Consider the following 26,484-nt stretch of genomic DNA (forward strand, 5'->3'; position numbering starts at 1 on the left):
GCCGTGTATATCACAAGTAAATTGCTGTTGTCTTCATGCCATTAAATCGAGTTTGACGGTTAACCTCAATCACAAATGTAATCCTATTTGAACAAGACCGTTACGTTAGTAGTTATCCATATCATCAATACATACACAAAAGTAAATAGAGTAGATTTAAATAATTTAGCTTGTTGTTCCATAAATAGGACCACTTTGTCCATAGTATGGTTTTGCTCAGTCTGGATGGTTGGAGTTGTATGAATACATCTAAAATAAAATTGTATTCATCAGGTACACACAACAGGTATAGTTTGTGCAGCGAAATGCTTGTGCTACCTCAACTTCACAGTGCAATAAAAAAAATAACACGTACTAGAAGAGTATCCATAGCTGATATGTATAGAGTGTGAATGTGCTATGCCAAGTATGACTGTATTTACAAATAAAGTATCTAATACAAATATCCTGTGTGTATTATTGTAGTAGGCCACTAGCTGTAGTCAGGTCTTGGTCTTCTGTGTGATGCGCATTGTTGGCACGCCCATTACTTTCCCTCCCGGTTGATTCTGTTGGTGAGTGGCAGGCAGTCAAATTCTGTGCTCACATCTTAAACTATGCAAGTAAACGCATTCGTAAAAATTCAAGTTCTGCTTGCGTGTATACACTTCTGTAAAAAGGTTTCCTCCAGTCAGTGTGAAAATTGAACAAGGACTGTACTGTTGTAAGGAGGATGGAGAAAAATCCCTACTTTGCTAGTGAAGCTCCACCCGTTTCTCCATGCGTCTGCGCATTGGAATTTCTCTGATCGACTGTGTTTCCGGACAAAGATGGTGGATAAATAAAGAGTTTTTACTCAGGCCGTTTGCCTATGAAAAAAATGATCAGTTCCGTTCTGCTTAATGGGGTGGTTCTTCCATAGTCAACAATGCAATAGCAGCTGTGTCTGCTCGGTTTAGTTCCTTGACGGTAATGTATCCAGAAAAAATGAGGGAGTGGGGTGTCTCGCTACTTATTCCGTCTCTGCTTCCGGACGCCAAGACTGGCTGCACAGCTGCCGCCGAATTTAAAGAGACAGGCAATAGTTTATTTAAAATATCATAATCAGCAACCATTGTCTCAAAGCTTTTTTCAGAGGCTTCACTCTGACAGCGTAACAGCAGTAGTTACTTGTTGGACCGATAATGGCTTTTAATCAAAGTCGCATCGAGTCGTAGCTTATTCCCATCATTGTTACTTGGCTGGATTTTCCTTATTTTGCTTGCTGGCTAACGTTATCTACTAGCTAGCTAGCCAACTAAGCGTTGCTAGCTAGCTTCCCGACGAAGGCAAGATTTTTGTCGGCTAGCCAACAACCAGATACCAAAGCGTATAATCAACCAAGTAGTAGTGGCTGTATGTCTGTTACTATCTCCGGGATCATGGCGAAAATTCAGGCACACAGCAACACGAAGCAAATAAACCAAATTCAAGACAAGGCCTATGTTGTACAAAAGCAAGTGCAACAACAGCACTTTCAAAAACTGAAGGTAAGAGACGGGAACAAAAAGGGAAAAGTCTTCCTCAGAACCATTTTGTGTTCGTCAGATATTGTCTTTCTCTTCATGCTCATGAGTTAACGTTAGCTAGATAATCAATCATGAAGGGGTTCTGAATAGAATGTCGCATGAACAGTACTTTAGTGTAGGTTAACTCACCAGATAACTTGGATTCCTCAATTGCATTAGACACGATTTTAATAATCATTCATTGGGTCATCCAGATACAGCACAGTATAACATATATAGCTAGGTTAGTTGCTTTGGCTGGTTAGTTAGCTACTTTCCATTGTCGGATAACTTTGGGCATCTGAAGTTCCTTGTTCACATTTTCTGCCCGCAATGCCAGAAAAAAAGTCACATTTAAGTTGTCTAGAATGGGATGGTGTTTGTTGGCACAAAATGGGAGACCTGTCTTTAAATACGCGCTATTGCTTGCTAGCTAGTTTGTAATCCGACAACTAACTAACGTTAGCCAACATACAGTAACGTTACTCGTTTGATAACTTGCCAGCTAGTTTATGAGTAGGGTTTTCTCAATACGCCATGCTAACGTTAGCTATTGTATTGTTTATTCGTATTGCTGATTTTAAAATCGATGATCATATGCCGCACAGAACCATCGGTTTTGTTAGCAAGCTAACGTTAACCATGCAGTTTAACTACGTTTACCTTGTTGACCAGATTTTAGCTAACGTTACAATGCGTCCTAGGTGTTCGGATGTGATATAGCTAAGACAGCCCCCCCAAAAATGTAATCTCTTGCTCAGGCTAGTTAACTGCTTATTGTTTGCAGTGTAACTACAAATAGTGATAGGGAGTTGGATGGATAGCTAAATGAGTTATGTTGAAGATCTCATACCATAAGTTGTTCAGCTAATGACTTCATTGAGGAGCAACATAACTCATTTGCCCCTGTTTGTGAATGTGTAATAACAGTGATACAATCACTCACACACTAGCATTCTTGTTGATGATCGGTCTTTAACCTGGACCCCTTTAAATCTAGCACCTTCTGGAAATAAAAAAACATTTTTATATCTTCTAATGAGTTTTCATTTGGTTTCACACCATTGTCTTTACCTTAAGGTTGAAGATGCACTATCATACCTGGACCAAGTGAAAATACGATTTGGGAATGACCCTGGAATATACAACAAATTTCTTGACATAATGAAAGAATTCAAATCACAAAGGTATAGCATTTCCGTTTGCCATTTCTTGATACATATATATTTTTTATACTATTGAAGTTACTCTTAAATTATGTTGAGAAGCAGATTTTCATGCATATTTTTTTTATACTGTTGAAGTTACTCTTAAATTAAGTTGGGAAGCAGATTTTCTTAATGCCATCTCATTTAAGGTCACTTCCTCTGTCCCTATGAAATTTGCCTAAAATCTTTCTCTCCTTCATAGCATTGACACACCGGGTGTTATAAATCGTGTGTCTCAGCTCTTCCACGGGCACCCGGACCTCGTCTTAGGATTCAATGCCTTCCTGCCCCCAGGGTATCGGATAGAGATTCCCAAGAATGGCATAGTTTTCCTTCAGTCCCCATTCTCTGCCCAGGTGGGTCCCTCTAAATGTGTATTGATTTGGTTTGCATAAAACTCTAATACTGGCTGCCTATGCACAACACTTGTAACCCGATTTTATTAATCAACCATTATACCAAGTGCTGGTAGTAGGCCTATATATAAGTGGAGTTTGCCACAACCTTTCCACCATAGCAGATTAAAATGGTCACACATGAAGGGTGCTCTTATGATGGATGTTGTGAAGTTAATTTATGTTAATAAGTGCCCCTTTTTCTTTGGTAGGTGTCCCCAGGTCAGGGGAAGAGTATGGCAAGCCCTGCTGTGAGTGCCACAGGCTCATCTGTTGCTGAAGTTGGATCTGCCCAAAGTGAAGCTGTGGCATCACCTGAAAGCATCTACTCATCCTCAGGGCCCCCAGAGCCTCCCAGTAGACTGTCCTTGCCACTCCCCAGCAGAGAGAGCCCATCCCAACCACAGTCCTCCTCAGTGTCCCCCCCTGCCTCAGAGCCCAGCCCAGTAGAATTTGACAGTGCCATCAGCTATGTCAACAAAATCAAAAACCGCTTCCTAGACCATCCAGAGATCTACAGATCCTTCCTTGAGATACTACACACTTACCAGGTACACTGTGTCATCAATATGGTAATTGATTTGTTTTTCTGTCAATTGAAAACAATATATTAGTTTGATATAAAGTGAAGTCTGCTTAAAGTTAAGTTGTTTGCTAGCATCAAGGCTACTTTAAATTGTAGCAGATTAGTGTGTATCATATCATGGTTTCTCCGATGGAATAATTGTCTGTTTTTGTCTTTTCAGAAGGAGCAGCTTGAGGTCAAGGAGAGCCGGGGTCATGCTAGTAGTGGAATGACAGAGGATGAAGTTTTCTCAAAAGTGGCCAGCCTCTTCAAAGGCCAAGAGGACTTACTGGCTGAGTTTGGACAGTTCTTACCAGATGCTAAGAGATCACTGGTCAGTATTTTCCCCTTTCTGAGAGCATACTGCCCATGGTCATTTTCTGTGATCAGTTCACTTTCAGTGCAATTTGTGTTTCTATATTGTGTCCTTTCAGTTCACTGGCAGCCCCCTGACTGGGAAAGACCATCTGAAGAGGGCAGAGGACGAGGACATGAGCAAACAGAGCAAGAAGAGACCCAGGCCCATGCTGCTGCCTCACATGACACCACTGCTCAAGGTCTGGACTTAATCACACATTTATACACGTCACCATTTTCCTAGAAGACCTATACTGTATGTGATTGGTTATGTTTTTTTGTTTTTAGAAAAAGATGAAGTTTTCATGCTCCAAAGACCAGTCCTTTGCCTCAGTTGGGAAGCATGGAGTCTTGCGGGAGTTCACATTTTTTGACAAGGTAATGCCTAGGTGTCTGCGTTGGAATTATTCCATAATGTGTTTTGGCTGTGACAAATATCATGAAAGCCTTGGTCACCAATGACGATAATAATGTTTTGGTTTGTTCCAGCTTCGCCGTTTCTTCAAGAGTCGGGAGGTATACGAGAACTTCCTCCGCTGTATTGCTTTGTTTAACCAGGAAGTGGTTTCGGGAGCAGAGCTGCTGCAGCTTGTCACTCCCTTTCTGGGGTAAGTGGATCGTGGGAGCTTGCATTGGACCATGGGAGGTTTCAGAGAGAACAGTCACTGATGTCTTTCTCAGTAAATAAATGCATAATGATATTATTGTACTGTATGGAAGGCAGTATGTTTTGCCAAGTCTCCTCTTGAGCCATTCATTAATTTGAACATGTTCATTATTTCCTCCAGGAAGTTTCCAGAGCTATATACCCAGTTCAAGTCTTTTCTGGGGGACAAAGAGCTCTCTCATTCAGTGTCTGGCCTGTCAGACCGATACATGGAAGGAGGTGGGGGCAGGGAGGTTGACTATGCCTCTTGCAAGCGCCTGGGATCCAGCTACAGAGCACTACCCAAGACTTACCAGCAGCCCAAGTGCAGCGGTCGCACTGCTATCTGCAAAGAGGTGCTCATAAATGAAAGGAGTTTTGTGTGTTTGTGTGTGTGTGTATATATATATATATATATATTTTTTTTTTTTGCCATTCCAGCACATCTGATTTCTATTTCAAGTGTTTAGCCCTTTTTTGAATCTAGTAGGAGACACTACAAAGTTGTAACTATTTCTCCAATAGTTGTGAATCTACTTCCATGCATGTTTTGTTTGAGCTGCTGCATGCCAGGGCCTTGTGATTTTCCACATTTATTCAGAGTTAAACTTAGCTAACGCTTATTCAGTGCTTTTATCTTGATATCTGTATCAGAAGGTTGATGATGGGGTAATTATTGAAGATCAATCAGAATTTTGTGTCCTTTTTTGTTTTTCGCCCATCAACAAGTCCTGGTTGGCATCAATGATAATGTTCTCAGTTGTGTGGAAAATTAAAAGTAAAACCAAAATCGTGTATTTCCAGGTGCTGAATGACACCTGGGTTTCTTTCCCTTCGTGGTCGGAGGACTCTACGTTTGTGAGCTCAAAGAAAACCCCATACGAGGAGCAGCTTCATCGCTGTGAGGACGAAAGGTTTGAGGTAAGTAAGCCGAGATATCAAAAGTACTACTACAGCCACCAACTACATGCAAACAGACTATTCTCCCTTATCTACCCAGAGCATCACTGCAGAATCACCTTTTGAGGACCTTGTTCCAGAAACATTTTCTCAGTTATTTTCCTGTTTCCTCCAGTTGGATGTGGTCCTGGAGACTAACCTGGCCACCATCCGGGTCCTGGAGAGCGTTCAGAAGAAGCTGTCCCGTCTGTCGCCTGAGGACCAGGACCGCTTCCGTCTGGACGATTGTCTGGGAGGCACATCTGAGGTCATCCAGCGCCGAGCCATCTACCGTATCTACGGCGACAAGGCCCCTGAGATTATAGAGGGGCTGAAGAGGAGCCCTGCTACTGCCGTGCCTGTGGTGCTCAAGAGGTCAGGGTACACACACGTACACATGCAGAGATTTGACCCAAATTACTTGACCAATGACCAATGTGAATCTCTCTGTGTGTGTTAATTCTTCGATGTCCTCTCTGCTGTGTCTGTAGATTGAAAGCGAAGGAGGAGGAGTGGAGAGAAGCCCAGCAGGGCTTCAACAAGATCTGGAGGGAGCAGTATGAGAAGGCCTACCTCAAGTCCCTGGACCACCAGGGGGTCAACTTCAAGCAGAATGACATGAAGGCCCTCCGATCCAAGAGCCTGCTCAATGAGATTGAAAGTGTTTATGATGAGGTGAGTACTCCGACTCAATCTACTTCATTTGTAGTCGCCCAACCGATCCATCAAAGGTTCTTTAGAAAGAAGATGTTCTCCTGTGTTGTCTAACCTGTGCGTTTGTCCCCCTCAGCGTCAGGAGCAGAGCACAGAGGAGGGGGGCGTGGTCCAGCAGGGGCGTGACGGGAGCAGCGCGCCAGCGGTCAGCGATCCCCACATGGTGTTCACCTACGAGGACAAGCAGATCCTGGAGGACGCCGCCTCTCTCATCATCTACCACGTCAAACGCCAGCCCACCATCCACAAGGACGACAAGGACCACATCAAGCGCATCATACAGCACTTTGTCCCCGACCTCTTCTTCTCCCGCCGCGGCGAGCTTAGCGAGACGGAGGAGTGGACGGACGAGGAGGTGGAGGAGAGAGGAGACCGGGGAGGAGGATGTGGCGGTATACCAGGAGCCGTAGCAACATCAGGCAGTCAGCAACAACCTCAGCATCAGCAGCTGAACGGGGAGTCGAGGCGGCGGCGCTGCACCTCTCCTCAGACAGTGGAGCTTGGTGTAGCCTCGTCCCATAGCCTGGCTCCAGAGGGAGGGGAGAAGGTGGACCTGAGAGACCCTGAGGCAGAGCACCAGAAGGAGCTAGACGGAGTCTACAACCTGTTCTTCGTCAACAACAACTGGTACTTCTTCCTGCGGCTGCACCAGACCCTGTGCCAGCGGCTGCTGAGGGTGTACCGGCAGGCGGAGAGGCAACTGCTGGAGCACCGTGCAGAGCAGAACCGCGAGAGGCTTCTGATGGCCGAGGGCCGCGACCTGGCCATGGAGCTCCGCCTCAAACAGCCCAGTAAGAACCTCTGAGATCTAACATCCTTCATATTTAGTAGCCTGCATTTGTTTGTGTATCTGTGTACAGGAGAGGGAACATTAGGCTGTAATCAAATTTATAGTACAAAAAAAAGAGTATGAAATATATGTATTCGCTACTGTAAGTCGCTCTGGATAAGAGCGTCTGCTAAATGACTAAAATGTAAATGTAAGTTTGCCATGTTTTTTTGTAGCTAGCTAGTGTCTGTTCAATGACCTGTGAACTTGCTCTACAGGTGAGGTAGAACTGGAGGAGTACTACCCAGCGTTCCTGGATATGGTGCGCAGTCTTCTGGATGGGAACCTGGAGTCCACACAGTACGAGGACACATTGCGGGAGATGTTCACCATCCACGCCTACATTGGCTTCACCATCGACAAGCTCATCCAGAACCTCATTAGACAGGTCAGTGGTGTCTCTCGAGTTGCCAGTTTTCATTAATAATCTACAGAACCAGATGCATATCCGTTAACTACCTATTCAGTCTTTACCTCAAGAATATAGCGATCCTGAGGTGTTTTGACTGTTCTCAGAATGCATGTAGGTTTTCCCTTCGCTAGATTGACGTGTCATTTCTCTCTCTCTTCCTGCAGCTGCAGCACCTGGTGAGTGACGAGGTGTGTCTGCAGGTGGCTGAGCTGTACCTGGCCGAGAGGAAGAGGGGCGCGGCGGGGGCTAACCTGTCGTCCCAGTGTGTGAGAACGGCCTGGGAGACCAGCTACCAGTGGAAGTCGGAGAGGGTCATGGCTGAGGAGAACTGCTTTAAGGTAACGGCTTGCCCTGGGGGGACAAACGCTGAGCCTTGTATATTTGAAGAGATTTTCTATTGAATTCTGTGCTTTTTCGGGGGTGTATATTTGACTTGGTTGAAACGGGATGGTTTTGCTCATAGTTGGTAGGAGTTCAGCTGCTGCTTATTGTAACAGAGATTTTGTGCATTCTGAAACCGTTGTGTTGATCATTGATGTTTAATGGCTTGCTGGGATGTGAATTATTTTGTAGGTAATGTTCATTCAGAACCAAGGCCAGGTGACCTTGACCATTGAGCTGCTGGACACAGAGGAGGCCCAGGCTGATGATCCATTGGATGTACAGGTAAAGAATCCTACGGACAGTCGCACTGTTAGCACCTTTTAGAATGTCATAGTATTCCCTTTGGGCATGAACGTAGACTGGCCTTGTATGGCAACCTGCTGTGCCCTAAAGTAGTGGTATTCAAAGTTGGGGTTGGGAACGGCAGTGGGGTCACCCCCCCAAAAATTGACTTGATGTCTCAATAGGTCTTCAGTTGCCGGAACCAAAAATTAAGAGTACAGATTATTGTATGGGACAATATACAAATGTTTTTGAGAAAGATCATTTAAAAAATAAAATGTGATAAAGTACATTAATTGGTTTATTTTGATGAGAGATTAAAATGTAATAAATTGAAGGTTATTTCTTGATGTAAAAATATACAGGTTTTAAGGATGTCATTCTGTTTTGGTGGGGTCGTGAGAAATTATAGCAAAAAAAGTAGGGTCCCCTGAAAATCTGGTGGAAAAAATTGGGGTCCCCGCTAAATAGTTTAAATACCACTGCCCTAAAGCAGGGTTTCCCAAACTCCCCCCTGGGTGCACATTTTGGTTTTTGCTCTAGAACTACACAGCTGATTTGAAATAACCAACTCATCAAGCTTAGCTTATGATTGAGTTTATGGCCTTTTGTAATTTAATCTCAGTTTAGTGCTTTGAAATGGCATTGTTTTGATATTGACACATCTCTCTCCCTGTCCAGTGCCTGTCCAGCTATATGGAACAGTTTGTAGGGACAGGGTCAACGCTTTGCTCGCAGAACGAAGGCTACTTTTTCAAACCGGTATTTTTGCCCAGGTAAGTGAGAGATTCACTCAATTAACTTTGGTTGTGATGTCCATATATTGACCATCATATGATGCCACATGAATTCCTGAGACATTACACGGCAATCCAGTGTTTTCACATTTTCTAATTTCACTGTCTTAACTAATGGCTGTCAAAAGCACTGCAGTGCAGATAGATCGTTTCTGCTTGCCATAACAGCCAAACACAAAATGAGTCCTAGCATATCAGGCTCTGATTTGAATATTACTGTCCCTTCTGAACCACAGTATTTTCCCTCTGATATACTCTGACTGTCCCGTGTGTGTGTGTGCGTGTAGGAACCTGAGGCACTTCAGACGCTGGCAGGTGCGGCAGGTGGAGGCGATGCGCTGCAGACGGGAGTGGCACAGGCAGCTGGGAGTGGAGAGTGCTGGCAGTCTGGACTGCCGCTTTAAACTCAACACCCACAAGATGGTGTTCGTCATGAACTCTGAGGACTACATGTACCGCCGGGGAGCGCTGGTTAAAGCCAGGAAGGTAGCTACGACCAATTTATGTCTGGGATTGAATGTGTGTTTTTAGTTGAAGAGAAGTTAAGGTGGGCATTGAACTAGAGGGCCAAGATGATATAAAGGTATTTATAGTTATAGCTGCTTCCAACATGTTTAAAGTGTTATGTCTTGTTTTGGCATCAGTTAGACATCGCCATGGCACTCGTCATCCAGTGCTTCCGCTGTGGAATGTTGTCCCTTTTAAGGCACTGTCTGTTGGTCTGACAGTGACTAACTCTTCCCCTCTGTCTCTCTCCCCCAGTCCCAGCACAGGGTTGCTGTGAACCAGCACGAGCGCTTTGACAAGTGGCACCAGGGCTGGCTGGTGGAGCACGTGACCCCGGCGGCCGAGCGCTCCGTCCACGACTGGCTGATAGGCGAGGAGGAGGAGGACATGATTCCGTGCAAGACCACCTGCCTCAACACACAGGTCAAAGGGCTGCCTGTCAACAGATACCAGGTGCATTACAGTAGGAAACCCCCCTCTCCGTAGAGGCCACACACACTCACTACACACACATGGAGAGAGACTGAGAGACAGGGGCATCCTGGGGGAATCCAGCACGGAACACAGGAGATCTTCACCTGACTCACCCATGTTGCTTCTCTGTTCACACAGTCAGCAGTGCAGGCAGAGGGACGGGAGATTAAAATCATTGAGTTTGTTTCAGAAATGTGAATGTCTCTTTTTATAAGTCCGTTGTAGTTTTTAGCTTCTGAAGCCAGAGGGCCTTTGTTTGTTTGTATATGTTTATACTGAAGTACTGGGAGAAATGATTAGGGAAAAAAGTGTCATACTCATGTCTTTTGTACAGTAAGCTCAACTTAAGTAATTGCATTACTGTATGTGCATATACAACTGTACACATTTTATATATGCATTTACATGAAAATGATGAATGAAATTTAACATTTACATGGATCTAAGTGTTTGCTGGCAGCCAATTCTTGACATTCTTTTTTTCGTGTCATTTTCTTTTTGTCTTGTGACTAATGTAAAAATGGATGATTGCCAGGGTGACGAGTGTGCACGATTGATTCAATTGTGTTTAATTTTACGGAACATTTGGAATTATGTATCATATTCATGATTTCACCAAATCTTGACTATCATTTTGCATACTAAAATAAACAAAATCAGTGTTAAAAAAAGAATGTATAACATTTATCCTGTCACTTATCATGAAAATAAACAACCTAGTTGTGAATTCTTAAACGGCCTGGAAAAGCCTGGTCTTTTCTTTCATTTGATTGTGTTGGGCTGAAGAAGCTACGGTATGGGAGTGCAACATTGCATCTGTACTTTACTTCCAAAGAACTTGCAAAAAAAATCCTCACCCGAGTATGTTTATGTTCAACGTTAGGAGATCTCGGTACAGACAAGTTTTTTTGTATTATTATGGAATGGAACAAATAAAAAAGCCAGAGCCAGGGTGACAGTTTTAAAAATAAACGTGGTTTATAAAACCCAGATATAACAGGATAACCAAAGTGTATACAGAAATACAAATGAGACCATCGTAGTACACCGTTATACACAACATTTACAAACTACTCTGTCAAAGGGGGATTGTAAGACGTTTCCTTTGTCTCTTTAAAACACAAGCACATCTGATCTATCGTTTTTCATAATGTAATCAAAGTACATCTAGTTACTATAGACACGTTACGGTCTTCCACTTTTAGAAAGAAAGGGTACAACATCAAGAAGGAAGTAAAGATGCAGAGATATCAAACACTTAAAATCATGGTATTTAGCAAGCAGTGAAATCAGCAAATCATTGAGTGGGAAATTGTGATGTCAGGGCTTGGTTATCATTCATGTGTTACAAAGTAACCCTCTGTCAAAGGGTTATCAATTTTTGACCATCTCTTGTCATTAGACATTGGTCAGTTGTTTATAAATTAGTGAGTAACTGTTAGTCAGTCATACAGTGCCTTCGGGACATATTCAGACCCCTTGACTTCACATTTTGTTACGTTACAGCTTTATTCTAAAATTGATAACATTTTATTTTTCCTCAATCTACACACAATACAGAAACGTAATTAAATTTTTTTAATTAGCAATCACATTTACATAAGTATTAAGACCATTTACTCAGTACTTTTGAAGCACCTTTTGGCAGCGATTACAGCATTGAGTCTTCTTGGGTAAGAGATGCTACAAGCTTGGCATACCTGTATTTGGGGAATTTCTTCTCTGCAGATCCTCTCAAGCTATTTTCAGGTCTCCAGAGATGTTCGATCGGGTTCAAGACCAGGCTCTGGCTGGCCCATTCAAGGACATTCTGAGATTTGTCCTGAAGCCACTCCTGCGTTGTCTTGGCTGTGTGCTTCGGGTTGTTGTCCTGTTGGAAGGTGAACCTTCGCCTCCAGTTTGAGGTCCTGAGAGCTATGGAGCTGGTTTTCATGAAGGATCTCTCTGTACTTTGCTCCATTCATCTTTCCCTCAATCCTGACTAGTCTCCCAGTCCCTGCCGCTGAAAAACATCCCCACAGCATGATGCTGCCACCACCATGCTTCAACGTAGGGATGGTGATGCTTGGCATTCAGGCCAAAGAGTTAAATATTGATTTCATCAGACCAGAGGATCTTGTTTCTCATGGTCTGATAATCTTTAGGTGCCTTTTGGCAAACTCCAAGCGGGCTGTCGTGCCTTTTACTGAGGAGTGGCTTCAGTCTAGCCGCTCTACCATGAAGGCCTGATTGGTCTTGTGCTGCAATGATTGTCCTTCTGGAAGGTTGTCCCATCTCCACACAGGAGCTCTGTCAGAGTGACCATCGGGTTCTTGGTCACCTCCCTGACCAAGGCCCTTCTCCCCCGATTGCTCAGTTTGGCCGGGCAACTCTAGAAAGAGACTTGGTGGTTCCAAACTTCTTCCATTTAAGAATGATGGCCACTGTGTTCTTGGGGACCTTCAATGCTGCAGAAATTTGTTTGTACCCTTTCTCAGATCTGTGCCTTCGACACAATCCTGTCTCGGAGCTCTAATTCGACCTCGTGGCTTGGTTTTTGCTCTGACATGCACTGTCAATTGTGGGACCTTTATATAGGCATGTGTGTGCCTTTCCAAGTTATGTCCAATCAATTGAATTTACCACAGGTGGACTCCAATCAAGTTGTAGAAACAGCTCAAGAATGATCAATGGAAACAGGATGCACCTGAGCTCAATTTTCGAGTCTCATAGCCAAAGGGTCTGAATACTTATTTACATAAGGTATTACAGTTTTAAATTTAATACATTTGCAAAAATTGCTACAAAGCTATGTTCACTTTGTTAGGTATTGTGTGTAGGTTTTAGAATAAGGCTGTAATGTAACAATGTGGGAAAAGTCAAGGGGTCTGAATACTTTCCAAAGCCACTGTATATGCATTAGAATGCTTCTAAGATAATGTCCTCCATTAGTACATTGTTAGTGTTGACTCTATGGAGTGAGGTTTGTGCCAACCCCTAGTCCCCTCCCTCCAGTAGCCCTGGATGCCAATGAACCCTGTGGAAGAGGGAGCCAGGAAAAAGTATCGAAAACCCAACAAAATACGACCAATCACAATCCAGATGAACTTCTACTGTTTCTTTTTTTACAAACACAATTCAACAGGTTTTACATTTGTTCACAATCCTGCATTCAATCAAAATGCTCCTCAGCACCTAGAATACTGCTTGTTTTAAAGCTAAATGGAAAACAAAATATGCAGTGCATTTGGAAAGTATTCAGACCCCTTCACTTTTTCCACATTTTATTACGTTTCAGCCTTGTTCTAAAATGTATTATTTTGTTTTCTCAATCTACATGCAATACCCCATAATGACGTAAAGCATCCTGTTTCCATTGATCATCCTTGATGTTTCTACAACTTGATTGGAGTCCACCTGTGGTAAATTCAATTGATTGGATATGATATGGAATGGCACACCTTGCTATATAAGGTCCCAAAAACACAGTGGCCTCCATCATTCTTAAATGGAAGAAGTTTGGAACCGTCAACTTTTCCTAGAGCTGGCTGCCCGACCAAACTGAGCAATCGTTGGGAGAAGGGACTTGGTCAGGGAGGTGACCAAGGACCCGATGGTCACTCTGACAGAGCTCCAGAGTTCCTCTGTAGAGATGGGAGAACCTTCCAGAAGGACAGCCATCTCTGCAGCACTCTGCCAATCAGGCCTTTATGGTAGAGTGGCCAGATGGAAGCCACTCTGTAAAAGACAAAAGGCACCTAAAGAACTCTGACCATGAGAAACATTATTCTCTGGTCTGATGAAACCAAGATGGAACTCTTTGCCCTGAAAGCGTTACGTCTGGAGGAAACCTGACACCATCCCTACGGTGAAGCATGGTGGTGGCAGCATCATAGTGTGGGGATGTTTTTCAGCGGCATGGACCAGGAGACTCGTCAGGATCGAGGCAAAGATGAATGGAGCAAAGTACAGAGAGATCCTTGATGAAAGCCTGCTCAGGACCTCAGACTGGGGCAATGGTTCACCTTCCAACAGGACAACGACCCTAAGCATACAGCCAAGACAACGCAGGAGTGGCTTCGGGACAAGTCTCAATGTCCTTGTGGCCCAGCCAGAGCCCGGACTTGAACCCGATCGAACATCTCTGGAGAGACCCTGAAAATAGCTGTGCAGAGATGATCCCCATCCAACCTGACAGAGCTTGAGAGGATCTGCAGAGAAGAATAGGAGAAACTCCCCAAATACAGGTGTACCAAGCTTGTAGCGTCATATCCAAGAAGACTCGAGGCTGTTATTGTTGCCAAAGGTGCTTCAACAAAGTACTGATTAAAGGGTCTGAATACTTATGTAAATGGGATTTTTAAGGTAGAATTTAAAAAAATCTATTTTCTAAAATTGATAACCTGTTTGCTTTGTCATTATGGGGTAATGTGTGTAGATTGATGAGGAAACATAACTTAATTTTAGAATAAGGCTGTAATGTAACAAAGTGGAAAATGGGAGGGGTTTGAATACTTTCTGAATGCACTGTATGTAATCAAGAATGATCAGTGTTCTTCAAATAATGAAAAATAAATAAAGACATGTACAGTGGAAAACAAAACCAGCATGCAGGCAAGACAATCGGTAGAGCGATACTAAAACAATCATGAAGTTGGAGGGAGAAGTTTTTGCCCTCTGACAAAAGAGGACAGTGTTGGAGGGAGGTTTAGATGAGATTAAACAGTGTGTATTTGTGTTTTGAGGGGGTAGAAGAGCTCTCCATCGCTTTAAAAGTGCTGAAATGCAAAAGCTACAAGGAATGTAAAGGCATCCTTGCAGCAGTGTTTTTTTTGTTGGTGGAAAGACTGGTTGACTGGCCTGTTCTGTAGTTATAGTGAGTATGGGAACAAAGTGGGAGCAACTATACTTCCAACCAAGAGGACGCACTCCGTAGTTGGATAAATTGAATTAAATTGTGTGTTTTGTGATAGTGGTTTTAATGACGTACCAGACGCCATGGCAAGCCCTAACTGCCATATGTCTTTCTGACTACAATCCTCACCACAATATAAGAAATATATCTCAAAGGCACAAGCCATTGTATGTCATTCTGGTTGTTGATGGCACTTTTAAGCATTTGCAACACATTTTGTAGCCTATGAACTTTTCAATTTACACAAAGATTTTGTGCTGGGTCCCCAACCGTAATTTATCATTAGACACGTCAACAGTCTAAATAATAAAGACAAGCTCATGCTGATCACCTCATGGCTACTGCATCATGTAAACAGCTTAGCCACAGAGTGAGAGAGACAGGATGTCACACACTGGGAGAGGAGAGAAACAGGCAGTGACATACACTTATCCTTCCTTTGAAAAGCCAGAAAGCCCACAAAAAGGGGCTTACCCACTTTCAACGTTACAGCCGATAAAGATTGTGCTCGCAAATAATATTTGTCTACAAGTATAGCATGCATGTGACAAAATAGACAAACAAAAAGAGCGCTAACAGTTGTACAATTTCCATGGTGTTATTTTTCTAGGAAAAACCAAAATTCACTATAAAAGTTATAAAAAGTACATTAAAGCAAACATTACAGCAAAATCATGAGCTTTGTTGATGAGTGCATTGCCAAAAAAAAGCAAGACAAACCGACATGTACTGTAGAATGAGCTGGTAACAGAAATCACCCTCACCTTCAACAGAATGTTTGGCCACTGAGACTTGAAACTGTGAGCTAACCCTTAAAACCCAGTAAATACTGCAGGTCTACAACCCAAGGAGGACAGGCCCGTTTAATCATGGCTATCTGATCTGAGAACTACTGTTTCACAGCAAGGTCTTTCCAGGATTAGAGATCACCTGACACAGCAGAGATACGACTCACTCACTTGGTCCCTGTTCTAGTCAATAAGCCTGACAAACACTACCACTAGTAAACTCTAACACATGCAGAGTCCCAGGGCCTATGATACTGTACATGACGCATGCATTCTATATTCAAAAGTGGTGATGCAGCAGCTATGTTGTAAAAGTCAGAGATCTTTCAGAGAGATGACAGAGATTAGGGTGAGGACTGTTATTTGGATAGTGAGCGGGCTAGCAGACATGACAGATGATTATCTCATGTTTAACCAGGGCATTCCTCCCATGGAAAAGCCCTCTTCAGATGTCAACAGTATCCTGTGAAGATTCCACATGACCCACTTGGGCAGTATCGCAGTCAGAGGAACCCCAGTGGAAATGCTGGTCACTGTCAGCTGAACTCTCGCCACTGTTCTGAGAAGGCTGATAGCAAAACAACAACAGAACAGACACAAAGTGCCCCACACAATCAGTAGAAAACACTGCAATAGAAAAACAGTCACAGTGCCGTTTCAGTTGTTGACTGATCAAAAGAGAATGTGATAGTTTTCCTAAAGGGCAGAGAAATGGAAAAAACGCTCACTCGGTCTTCTCAACTCCACCGCCGCACAGAACAGACCATTCTTCTCAGGCTAGCTAGATGGTTGATGCTACGCCAGCGAACGTCATTCATTAAAATAACACGTTTGGCAGAAAGGCAAAGTACAGTTTTGCACGTGAAAGGGCACTTGCCATGAGCTAATTAGATAACTTTGACGTTGTAAGGTGTTGCTGACTACCTGATCTGTGGGCCAAGCTTGTATGAGAGGGAGAATGAGCCACCTGAAGAGTTTGTACTCTTCGACAACAAAGGCTTCTAGAAAGCATGGCACAAGTCTAACAACATTCCCACCATTGAGAAACACATCAATATCATTGCACAGATGCTCAAGCTATTGTCATTCTTCTAAATAATACATTGGGTACATAATAGTTCTGACATCCAAATAACGCACATGAACAAATATACAAAGCAACTTTAACAGACTCAAATATGTTCAAATGATATTTTTGAACAAGTTGTTTTGGTTTGTTTGTATGAAATGCACTTTTCCTGCAAGTGCCGCCAGGGTTTTACACCGACTTCATTATTACAACTCAATAAACAAAACCAACCCAAAACGCAGAGTAGAAAAAGAAGCAACAGGTTGAAACCAGTTGGTGTTGTTGATATGCTGTGGTTAATGTTCCAGAGTCCATGCTCAGGTTGGTTATTATTATTACTCTTTTTCATTAATATGTCTTATCCCTGTTGATCCTGATATACTAAATGCATGTAAACAGTTGTTTATTCTCTATTATTACATCTTTAAAAATGGCAAAGAACTACAAAAACAAATATACAAACTAAAAAGTATTAACATAAAGAAAATAAACTAAAAGAGTCTGTTTAAAAATAAAAGTACTCATTGGAAAACCCCAGGTCTGGGTGTTTTTTTTCTCCAATATGTGGAGTGTATCCTGTGTGTATCCCTCTTGGTCTGAACAACTCAGAACTGGGTGTGTGTAATTCCACCTCATCTATACCAATATCATATACTGAGATTGTGCTTGAGTAAGTTAATTGGTGTGTGTGTGTGTGTGTGTGTGTGTGTGTGTGTGTGTGTGTGTGTGTGTGTGTGTGTGTGTGGTGAGGCAGCTCTGTGATGAAGTGATAAGATCACTGGGGGCGTCGAGCTGGTGCCCTGGGCTCAGCTGAAGGCCTCATCATCCGTATCTTCTATCAACACCTTGGTGTCCTTCTTGGATGATCTGGACGCGAGAAGGAACACACACATGGATACTGTCAGACAAACACAAGCCCACCATATACAGACTCCTGGCAATGGCCATAACCCAGAGGACCCTGAGGGTTCCCTGACCAATTGACCTGAGCGGGAAAAACTTAGGTCAAGTTTTCAGGAAATTCTCCTAGCCTTAGCCGCGCGGTGCGTGTGTGTGTGTGTGTGTGTGTGTGTGTGTGTGTGTGTGTGTGTGTGTGTGTGTGTGAGAGAGAGAGGAGGTTCGTACTGAGAGGACATCAGAGGGCGTCGTAGAGACAGGCTGTAGCTGCGCTTCCAGCTCTTCTTGCCCTGGCGGTTCCTGACTCCGTCCTCCTGGTCCATCATCTGCTCCAGCAGTGTCTGGTCGTCAGCGTTCAGCGGAGCCACTGAGATGTCCCTCACGGCACGGAACTCACCACAGTTATTCAGATGCTCGTTCTCCAGACGGAAGAAGTTCCAGACAAAACGCCTGTGTGTGGATTCACAGTGAGGTTTATAAGAGAGAGAGCGAGAAAGAGAGCACGAGAGAGAGACTGTGATGCTCCAACCCACCTGAACACCTCTAGAGGAGCCAGCACTGTGCCCACAATGTCTCCCACAGAGGGGATGTTGGTCATGGTGGTGAGGGAGATCTGGATGGTCCAGGCGAAACGCAGGATCACGTCCTCTATGATGGCACAGTAGTAGTATGCCTGGAAAATAGAACAGTCATCAGGTCAGAGGAAGACTGTGTGTGTGTGTGTGTGTGTGTGTGTGTGTGTGTGTGTGTGTGTGTGTGTGTGTGTGTGTGTGTGTGTGTGTGTGTGTGTGTGTGTGTGTGTGTGTGTGTGTGTGTGTGTGTGTGAAAAATACTCACTTTCTGCGGGTAGACGATCTCCTCCCTGAGGAAGGTGTTCTCTCCTGCTCCACGGTCAAATAGGCCCCAGTCCATCTTCAGGTCCCAGATCAGAGTGTACAGGGAGCTGACGGCTGAGAACACGATCAGCAGGTAGAAGAACATGTCTGCATCAGAATGCTTTTGTTCTGTGAAGCACAAACAAGACGTTTGTCCATCATTAGTCTGTATAACGGTAGTATTTTGAACAATCGCTCTGCATACACAGTGTATAAAACATTAGGAACACCAGATCTTTCCATGACAGACTGACCAGGTGATCCCTTATTCATATCACTTGTTAAATCCACTTCAATCAATATGGATGCCATTCTGAGGGTGAATGGGCAAGACAAAATATTTAAGTTCCTGTGAACAGGGTATGGTAGTAGTTGATAGGCACACTGGTTTGAGTGTGTCAAGAACTGCAACGCTGCTGTTTTTTTCACACTCAACAGTTTCCCATGTGTATCAAGAATGGTCCACTACCCAGAGGACATCCAGCCAACTTGACACAACTGTGGGAAGCACTGGAGTCAACATGGTCCAGCATCCCTGTGGAACACTTGACACCTTGTAGAGTCCATGCCCCGACAAATTGACGCTGTTCTGAGGTCAAAAGGGTGCAACTAAATATTAGGAAGGTGTTCCTAATGTTTTGTATATAACTTGATAATTAAGAAGAAAACATAGCTAAGTTGTCTGCTTGGTACTGCAGACTTGGACAGCAGCTTGTTGATAAATGTGTCTCTGGTCTTCACTATCCCCACTAGAGGGAGAACTTGTACCATAAATAGTACATTTCCTGAGACGGATTACCACGGATGGAAAATACCATGCTAATCCTTAGGAAACTATTCAGAGGCTCTTGAAAATATATGTTGTTGTGTCCTTCAGTCTGGCAATTCACTACAAATAAAAAATATTTGTAAAAAAAAATATATATACATTAAATACTTATTAAATATACAAGTGCATTTATATTTATTTAATGATTTATTATGTTCGAATTTCTTTTTGAACATTGAGCTCATGCCAGTAACAAAGGTAACGGTGACCAACTGTGCTGCAGTGTCATGTTCATTTCCCTGTGTCATAGCTATGTGTTTTGACTAGGCCACACTCCCATGCTGCTCCACTGACAGCCTGAAATGCCTGGGGGATTATTGATGACTGAGGTATTCTAGTCTGATCTGCCTAGGCACTGGGCTGAACCCAGCGTTCACAGAGAGCTCTCTCCCGCTGTGACATAAATGAGAGTATGGCCTAACACTGTGTGACAGACTCACACACCGACACCAGCAACAGGACACCTAGGCCTGGGGAGACACATCACGACGCAATGTTACGTAACCCCTCTTATCACAACTATTCACACCAGCCAGCTTTACCCAGGTGTAGATTTCTGACTGACTGAACTGAAAATGACTATGGTAAATCCACTGGGTAAGTCTACTGTGCATCTTCAAATAGGCTGGTGTATGTTACTGTTCCCATTAACTAAGGAATGTGACAAGTAATCAAGATTCACAAGAGCTGAGACTTTGGACCTTGCTCATAAAGTGACAGTGTGTGTGTGTGTGTGTCTGTATGTGCTCACTGACAAACTGGTTAGATTCACAGTCTGACCTGACCACACAGACAGCAGACAGGGACAGTGTCATCCGTCATGGTCAATGCCTCCCACTTACTGCCACCAGGGCGCCAGGAAATGAACAGGGGACATTTTTCACCAAGAATTACACTGGTCCCTCCAGCCCTGCTCTCACCCAGACAGTGGGCTCTGAATCAGACTACCTCACCCAGTAGCGTGTCCCCACATTACCCCAACATTCCCTGCTGAGATTCATCCTAAAAACGTCCATGTCGTGTATGTCCCCACCGTAATGGAATTTTAATGTTTGTGCTTTTCTTATAACTCCTTTCTGTGTTCTATTCATGTGCTGTTCTATAAACCAATTTCTGTGTTCATGCAAGTGGCTGACTGAACAAATCCTCACAATCAGTAGCTGCAATTTGGCAGCACGCCCAGACGTTGTTTTGAGAACGAACGAAAGATATCTCAGTTTCAAGGTCTCAACTTAGAGAGAAGAAGCCTCGTGAGGTGTTGGTCTGTCACAAGTTATGAAGCAGTATTGGTCAGTCACATGAATGAAACAAAACGGTAATGATTCATTCATTATGTTAAATCATGCAAATATAACTTGTCTGTGTATAAGACAACTGCTGGGTCTGCCCAGGGAGAGCTCCTGATTGACATATGTACTATAGTGCATTGAGTTGGTTGGAACCTCTCCAGCGAGCTGACAATAAACAATGATTCATATTAAGATTGACTTCGAGTGTCCCTGTGTAAGAATTTCCACGACACCCCTTTCAAAAAGTACTTCTGATGTGTACACAGTCGGCAATTGGGATTGCAAACATATAAATTACAAACTCATTGAAGTTTGTAGAACAAACCTGTGTCAAAAAACGTGTAAATGGAAGACTTACGCAAATACAAGTTCAAGGCCGTCGAATATAGTTAACAACACATCAATCCAGAAATATGAAGGAAAACTGGAGCATCTTTACAACATCAAACTACTGCATCAACAAACAATTACAAATAGATGTGAAATCAAAACGCTATAATAATGAGCATATAAGATACCGCTCCTCCATCACTAAGCCTTCTGGTTGGTCTCCAGGGCTCGGTAGAACTGATGTCCATCTGATGTCCTCAGAGGCTCTAGTGTGGGTGGCTAGTCGTTCATCTGGAGCTCAATAGAGGGGTAACTAGTAACTTGTGTCTAGCCACCGCCTAAGCAGTTAAAAGCCATTTGAGACTGGGATGTGGCAGTGACAGGCACACTTCATAAGGCCAGAGGGCCAGGGCAGACCTCCCACTGAAGGTGTTAATAAGCACACGGGAACAGCAATCATCTGTCTTTGGGTTGTTATCTGCCACGGTGCCGCCTGCCTGGTACTGCTGTTCAGGTGATAAAGAATCTATTACCTGCCTGCCTCATCACTATCTCCACCCCCCTCTCCTCACAGAGCCTATCCAATCAGACACGGACTCCTAGCAAGACAAATAAAGGTTATTGAGTCAGGGAAGGTGACATGTTGATTTCACATGGCAGATTGGTAGTGAGTCTGTGTAGACTGATATTACTACCTGTGTGGTTGGAGTATCATTTACATTGATATGAATTTCTATTGCAGATACTGGTAGTTAGATCTGAACTCAACCTACAACTTAATATGACGCTGATCATAGTAGGCAGTATGTCCCAGAGACAGTGTGGTTGTAACAGGGTTGAGGCTGAGTTCAGTGGGAATCATGACCCCGACAGGGGGAGTGTGAGAAAAATGTTGACTTAAATCGAAGTCTTTCATATGCAGTGGTTCAGGCAGCTACCGCTGTGTGTACATAGACAATGTGTGTGTCTATGTGAGTGATAAAATCCTATTCCGTCAGCCAGCCTGGCCCTGGGTCTCATCTCCATTCCAGCAGCATCCGCCAGAGATTTGTTTCGCCGCAGGCAAGTTATTACAGCTCACTCTCCTCCAGCTAGTCTATCCTCTTCCCCCTGCCTCCACCCCTCTCTCCACCCCTCCCTCTCTGCTCTCCTTCCTCCTCTCTCAATCTCCTCTCATATCAGATTTTTCGCTGATCCTTCACACTAGTTCTACTTTTTCTTGTATCTTCATTATTGCTCGACTCTCACTTCCTCAAAAGGTCTATTATTCCTCTTTGTCTGTCTCAGTCTCACCTAGACCATGTAATCTACCCGATCCATTGTCCCTCCCACACTTTATCAGTCAGTGAGTGTCCTTCCACCAGAATTATGCTACTCGTTCCAGCTAACCTTGCAGTATTACTCTCCCCACAGCCTGGGCAGTTCATGAAAGCATTCCTAAGGGCTTACATTTGCATGACTGCTCAGCTCTCCTGCATCTAAAACAGCATTTAGTGAAGCTACTACTGTACAAGAGCAGATCCCATATTGATCCTGAATAAAGTCTTTGGCCTTACTGTCAGGCTTAATATCCTGTAGTGCTGGGGACTATAAATTCAAAAGTCTAAATCAGGAAATCCCCCATTTCTACATACCCTGGAACATCAAGTGGGACAGCATAAACACCATTGTTCTTTGATGTATTTATAGATTATTATTACTTTACTGATCTGTTCACAGGATTGCCAAATACTTCTCTGCACTAATTCAGTATTTTACCTGTATTCATTTACATGAATCCAACTCCTTTACTATATCGTAATACCTAAATAGCAGGAGGGTACATTTTACCCTCTGCATCGATTCACCTTATACATTTATTGCAACGTGAGTAGAGAACAATTATCTGTGGTAGTGGTATAATACTGGTTTCAATGAGGTCACAAACAACAACAGAAAACTACTTTGTGGATGTACAATGGAGGTGACATATCTATACACATCCTGGTAGCCCTGCCAGCATTTCCTATGCTAATTTACTACCGCTGTGCACGGCATGAACATGATTCAATACTGGCCGATGATCATTATGCGTTCTGTTCTGCTGGTGAAACAGATGCTGTGTAATTTGGGTGCTCCGGTCCAGGCCTAACTCTATGTATCCCATTTACTGTATGTCACAGCAGAACTGTCAAACTCAGGGGCCAAGATGCACCACACCTCCACATCTGGCTAGACTTCAGGCGGTAGGCCTATACAGCAGACATAACAGCATACAGTGGTCCCGTGTGGCTCAGTTGGTAGAGCATGGTGTTTGCAACGTCAGGGTTGTGGGTTCGATTCCCACGGGGGACCAGTACGGGGGAAAAAAAATGTATGGAAAATGTATGAAATGTATGCATTCACTACTGTAAGTTGCTCTGGATAAGAGCGTCTGCTAAATGACTAAAATGTACAGTATATTGTAGACTGTGACACCACCAGTCTAGCAACAATAAAGAGCACTGGACTGAACAATTCAATATGTTTTTTCATCGTTTTATTTTTAATTTTTTTATCTCTTTAGATTCAAATGACCATGGAGAACATGCTTAAAATATCTATGGCCACCCTGTGCATTCACATTCTGTAAATTCTAGATTTGGTAGCCATGCCAACGCAGTTGAAAGACAGCAGGTTAACTGGGCATTGTAGTCTGGATATTCCCTCCATCCCTTCTCATTTAACGACCCGGACTCTACCTCTTCATTCAGAAAGAGGTCTTCACACAGCATATGAAATGAAGAGTGCCCATTAGTCCAGGGTCCACAGGGCTGAAGACTAGAGGAACGGACGGAGTGACTAGAGGAGGAAAAGCCCTTAATGGTCTCATTTCCTAACAACCTAAAACCTCCTCTCTGCCTCCTCTCTGACTCCTCTCTGCCTCCTCTCTGACTCCTCTCTGACTCCTCTCTGCCTCCTCTCTGACTCCTCTCTGCCTCCTCTCTGACTCCTCTCTGACTCCTCTCTGCCTCCTCTCTGACTCCTCTCTGCCTCCTCTCTGACTCCTCTCTGCCTCCTCTCTGCCTCCTCTCTGACTCCTCTCTGCCTCCTCTCTGACTCCTCTCTGCCTCCTCTCTGCCTCCTCTCTGACTCCTCTCTGCCTCCTCTCTGACTCCTCTCTGCCTCCTCTCTGACTCCTCTCTGCCTCCTCTCTGACTCCTCTCTGCCTCCTCTCTGACTCCTCTCTGACTCCTCTCTGACTCCTCTCTGACTCCTCTCTGCCTCCTCTCTGACTCCTCTCTGCCTCCTCTCTGACTCCTCTCTGCCTCCTCTCTGACTCCTCTCTGCCTCCTCTCTGACTCCTTTCTGCCTCCTCTCTGCCGCCAAACCCACAGCCAAACCAAGAGTCAGGTTACAGAAGAAACACAAATATTGATTTAAATTTATATTGAAAAATGAAGCAAAAATCATGCTGTGACATAACATTTACCATTTTCAAAGGTGGAGCTGAGGTTTAAAAGCTGGCATTTGCACAAATTAATATATTGACCGTTGATGAACATGTATATAAATAATGAAAAAAACCACTTAGCAAACTGCTTTGAGATTATCGACTTGGACAAAGATCTATGCAGCCAAGATGAGATAGCAGAAAGGCTGAATGTTGAAGGGATGTCTTTGTACACTTCCTCTTTTGTGACAACGTTTCTGAATCAGAATAATCAGCGGCTAATTGTGGAGCTGGAGAATAGTGCCTTGAATTCTAATGACAAGCTTTAACTTCCTTGATACTAAATGTTATCCTCCCTCTCTCTCGACTGAAATGTTGAACTTTGTACTTTCCCATTTGTATTATAATGAGGCATCGACTAACAGAAAATACATTTCTGTTTCTTCATACAGCTTGTGATGGTCTGAGCCTCAGCATTCAGCCTGACATTCCCCTCCCATCACAGCAAAACCCCTGTCTGTAGTCCACAGCGCAATAACACATCTGCTAAAACTCCACTTCCAATGATCCTCCCCTGACTGTCCAACTGGCTCAGAGAGTTGGTTGTCTCCTTACCTTTGTGGGTGCTGTAGAGTGCGGCGAAGGTGACCACAAAGAAAGTGGTGGAGTATTTGCCAGCGTTGACCAGGTGAGGGAAAGCTCGCTTGGTGTCTCGGTACCGACGGAGGCACTGTACGAAACGGAACCAAGCGGGCAGACACTGGATGATGGCACGGAGACCGTAGGAGTAACTATGGCACGTGTAATTACCTGGTCGGAACAGGGGAGAAAATTAACAACAACATAAACATTCAAACATTTATCAACCACATCCATATTTACATTGTGTATATGGTTCTGGTATCAACCATTCTTACAGCTAGAACTGTTGTACTGTTCTGTTGGAATGGGAGGATGCCAGGATGGACATTAATGGATTTGTTGGACTCACACAGGTTTCTCCCGTGTGGCTCTGTTGGTAGAGCATGGCACTTACAACACCAGGCTTGTGGGTTCTATTCCCATGTGGGACGAGTACAAAAAAGTATGAACAAAAATGTATGCACTCACTACTGTGAGTTGCTCTGGATAAGAGCGTCTGCTAAATGACTACATAAAAACAAATATATATATACACTGCTCAAAAAAATAAAGGGAACACTAAAATAACACATCCTAGATCTGAATGAATGAAATAATCTTATTAAATACTTTTTTATTTACATAGTTGAATGTGCTGAGAACAAAATCACACAAAAATAATCAATGGAAATCCAATTTATCAACCCATGGCGGTCTGGATTTGGAGTCACACTCAAAATTAAAGTGGAAAACCACACTACAGGCTGATCCAACTTTGATGTAATGTCCTTAAAACAAGTCAAAATGAGGCTCAGTAGTGTGTGTGGCCTCCACGTGCCTGTATGACCTCCCTACAACGCCTGGGCATGCTCCTGATGAGGTGGCGGATGGTCTCCTGAGGGATCTCCTCCCAGACCTGGACTAAAGCATCCGCCAACTCCTGGACAGTCTGGTGCAACGTGGCGTTGGTGGATGGAGCGAGACATGATGTCCCAGATGTGCTCAATTGGATTCAGGTCTGGGGAACGGGCGAGCCAGTCCATAGCATCAATGCCTTCCTCTTGCAGGAACTGCTGACACACTCCAGCCACATGAGGTCTAGCATTGTCTTGCATTAGGAGGAACCCAGGGCCAACCGCACCAGCATATGGTCTCACAAGGGGTCTGAGGATCTCATCTCGGTACCTAATGGCAGTCAGGCTACCTCTGGCGAGCACATGGAGGGCTGTGCGGCCCTCCAAAGAAATGCCACCCCACACCATGACTGACCCACCGCCAAACCGGTCATGCTGGAGGAAGTTGCAGGTAGCAGAACGTTCTCCACGGCGTCTCCAGACTCTGTCACGTCTGTCACATGTGCTCAGTGTGAACCTGCTTTCATCTGTGAAGAGCACAGGGCGCCAGTGGCGAATTTGCCAATCTTGGTGTTCTCTGGCAAATGCCAA

At 43.9% G+C, this 26,484-nt stretch overlaps 2 protein-coding genes across 3 annotated transcripts in view; one reads left to right on the top strand and one right to left on the bottom strand.

Moving 5' to 3' along the window:
- Window positions 1-782: 782 nt before the first annotated feature.
- On the top strand, window positions 783-10,770 carry LOC106584312 (paired amphipathic helix protein Sin3b). 2 transcript variants are annotated; one of them, XM_014169419.2, is made up of 19 exons: window positions 783-1,508; window positions 2,607-2,713; window positions 2,937-3,090; window positions 3,342-3,701; window positions 3,876-4,028; window positions 4,129-4,251; window positions 4,340-4,429; window positions 4,541-4,659; window positions 4,840-5,053; window positions 5,502-5,618; window positions 5,773-6,011; window positions 6,128-6,311; window positions 6,427-7,141; window positions 7,398-7,567; window positions 7,756-7,929; window positions 8,165-8,257; window positions 8,939-9,033; window positions 9,342-9,540; window positions 9,817-10,770. In XM_014169419.2, exons 1-19 carry the CDS (start codon window positions 1,377-1,379, stop codon window positions 10,045-10,047), a joined length of 3,669 nt encoding a protein of 1,222 aa, XP_014024894.2. In that variant the 5' UTR covers window positions 783-1,376; the 3' UTR covers window positions 10,048-10,770. The 2 variants fall into 2 exon arrangements, with proteins under 2 accessions (XP_014024894.2, XP_014024895.2); XM_014169420.2 differs by having other exon boundaries at window positions 3,342-3,680.
- Window positions 10,771-14,849: 4,079 nt separating this feature from the next.
- LOC106584313 (xenotropic and polytropic retrovirus receptor 1 homolog) overlaps window positions 14,850-26,484 on the bottom strand; it is a 103,809-nt gene continuing 92,174 nt past the window's right edge. The window contains exons 11-15 of the mRNA XM_014169421.2: window positions 25,034-25,228; window positions 18,521-18,687; window positions 18,217-18,356; window positions 17,912-18,133; window positions 14,850-17,653 (exon numbers count right to left, since the gene is read on the bottom strand). Coding sequence (XP_014024896.1) covers window positions 17,593-17,653; window positions 17,912-18,133; window positions 18,217-18,356; window positions 18,521-18,687; window positions 25,034-25,228 — 785 coding nt within the window. The 3' untranslated portion in view covers window positions 14,850-17,592. The remainder of the gene's footprint in view (window positions 17,654-17,911; window positions 18,134-18,216; window positions 18,357-18,520; window positions 18,688-25,033; window positions 25,229-26,484) is intronic.

The sequence above is a fragment of the Salmo salar genome, chromosome ssa23 (genome assembly GCF_905237065.1).
Source record: "Salmo salar chromosome ssa23, Ssal_v3.1, whole genome shotgun sequence".
Classification (NCBI taxonomy): Eukaryota; Metazoa; Chordata; class Actinopteri; order Salmoniformes; family Salmonidae; genus Salmo; species Salmo salar.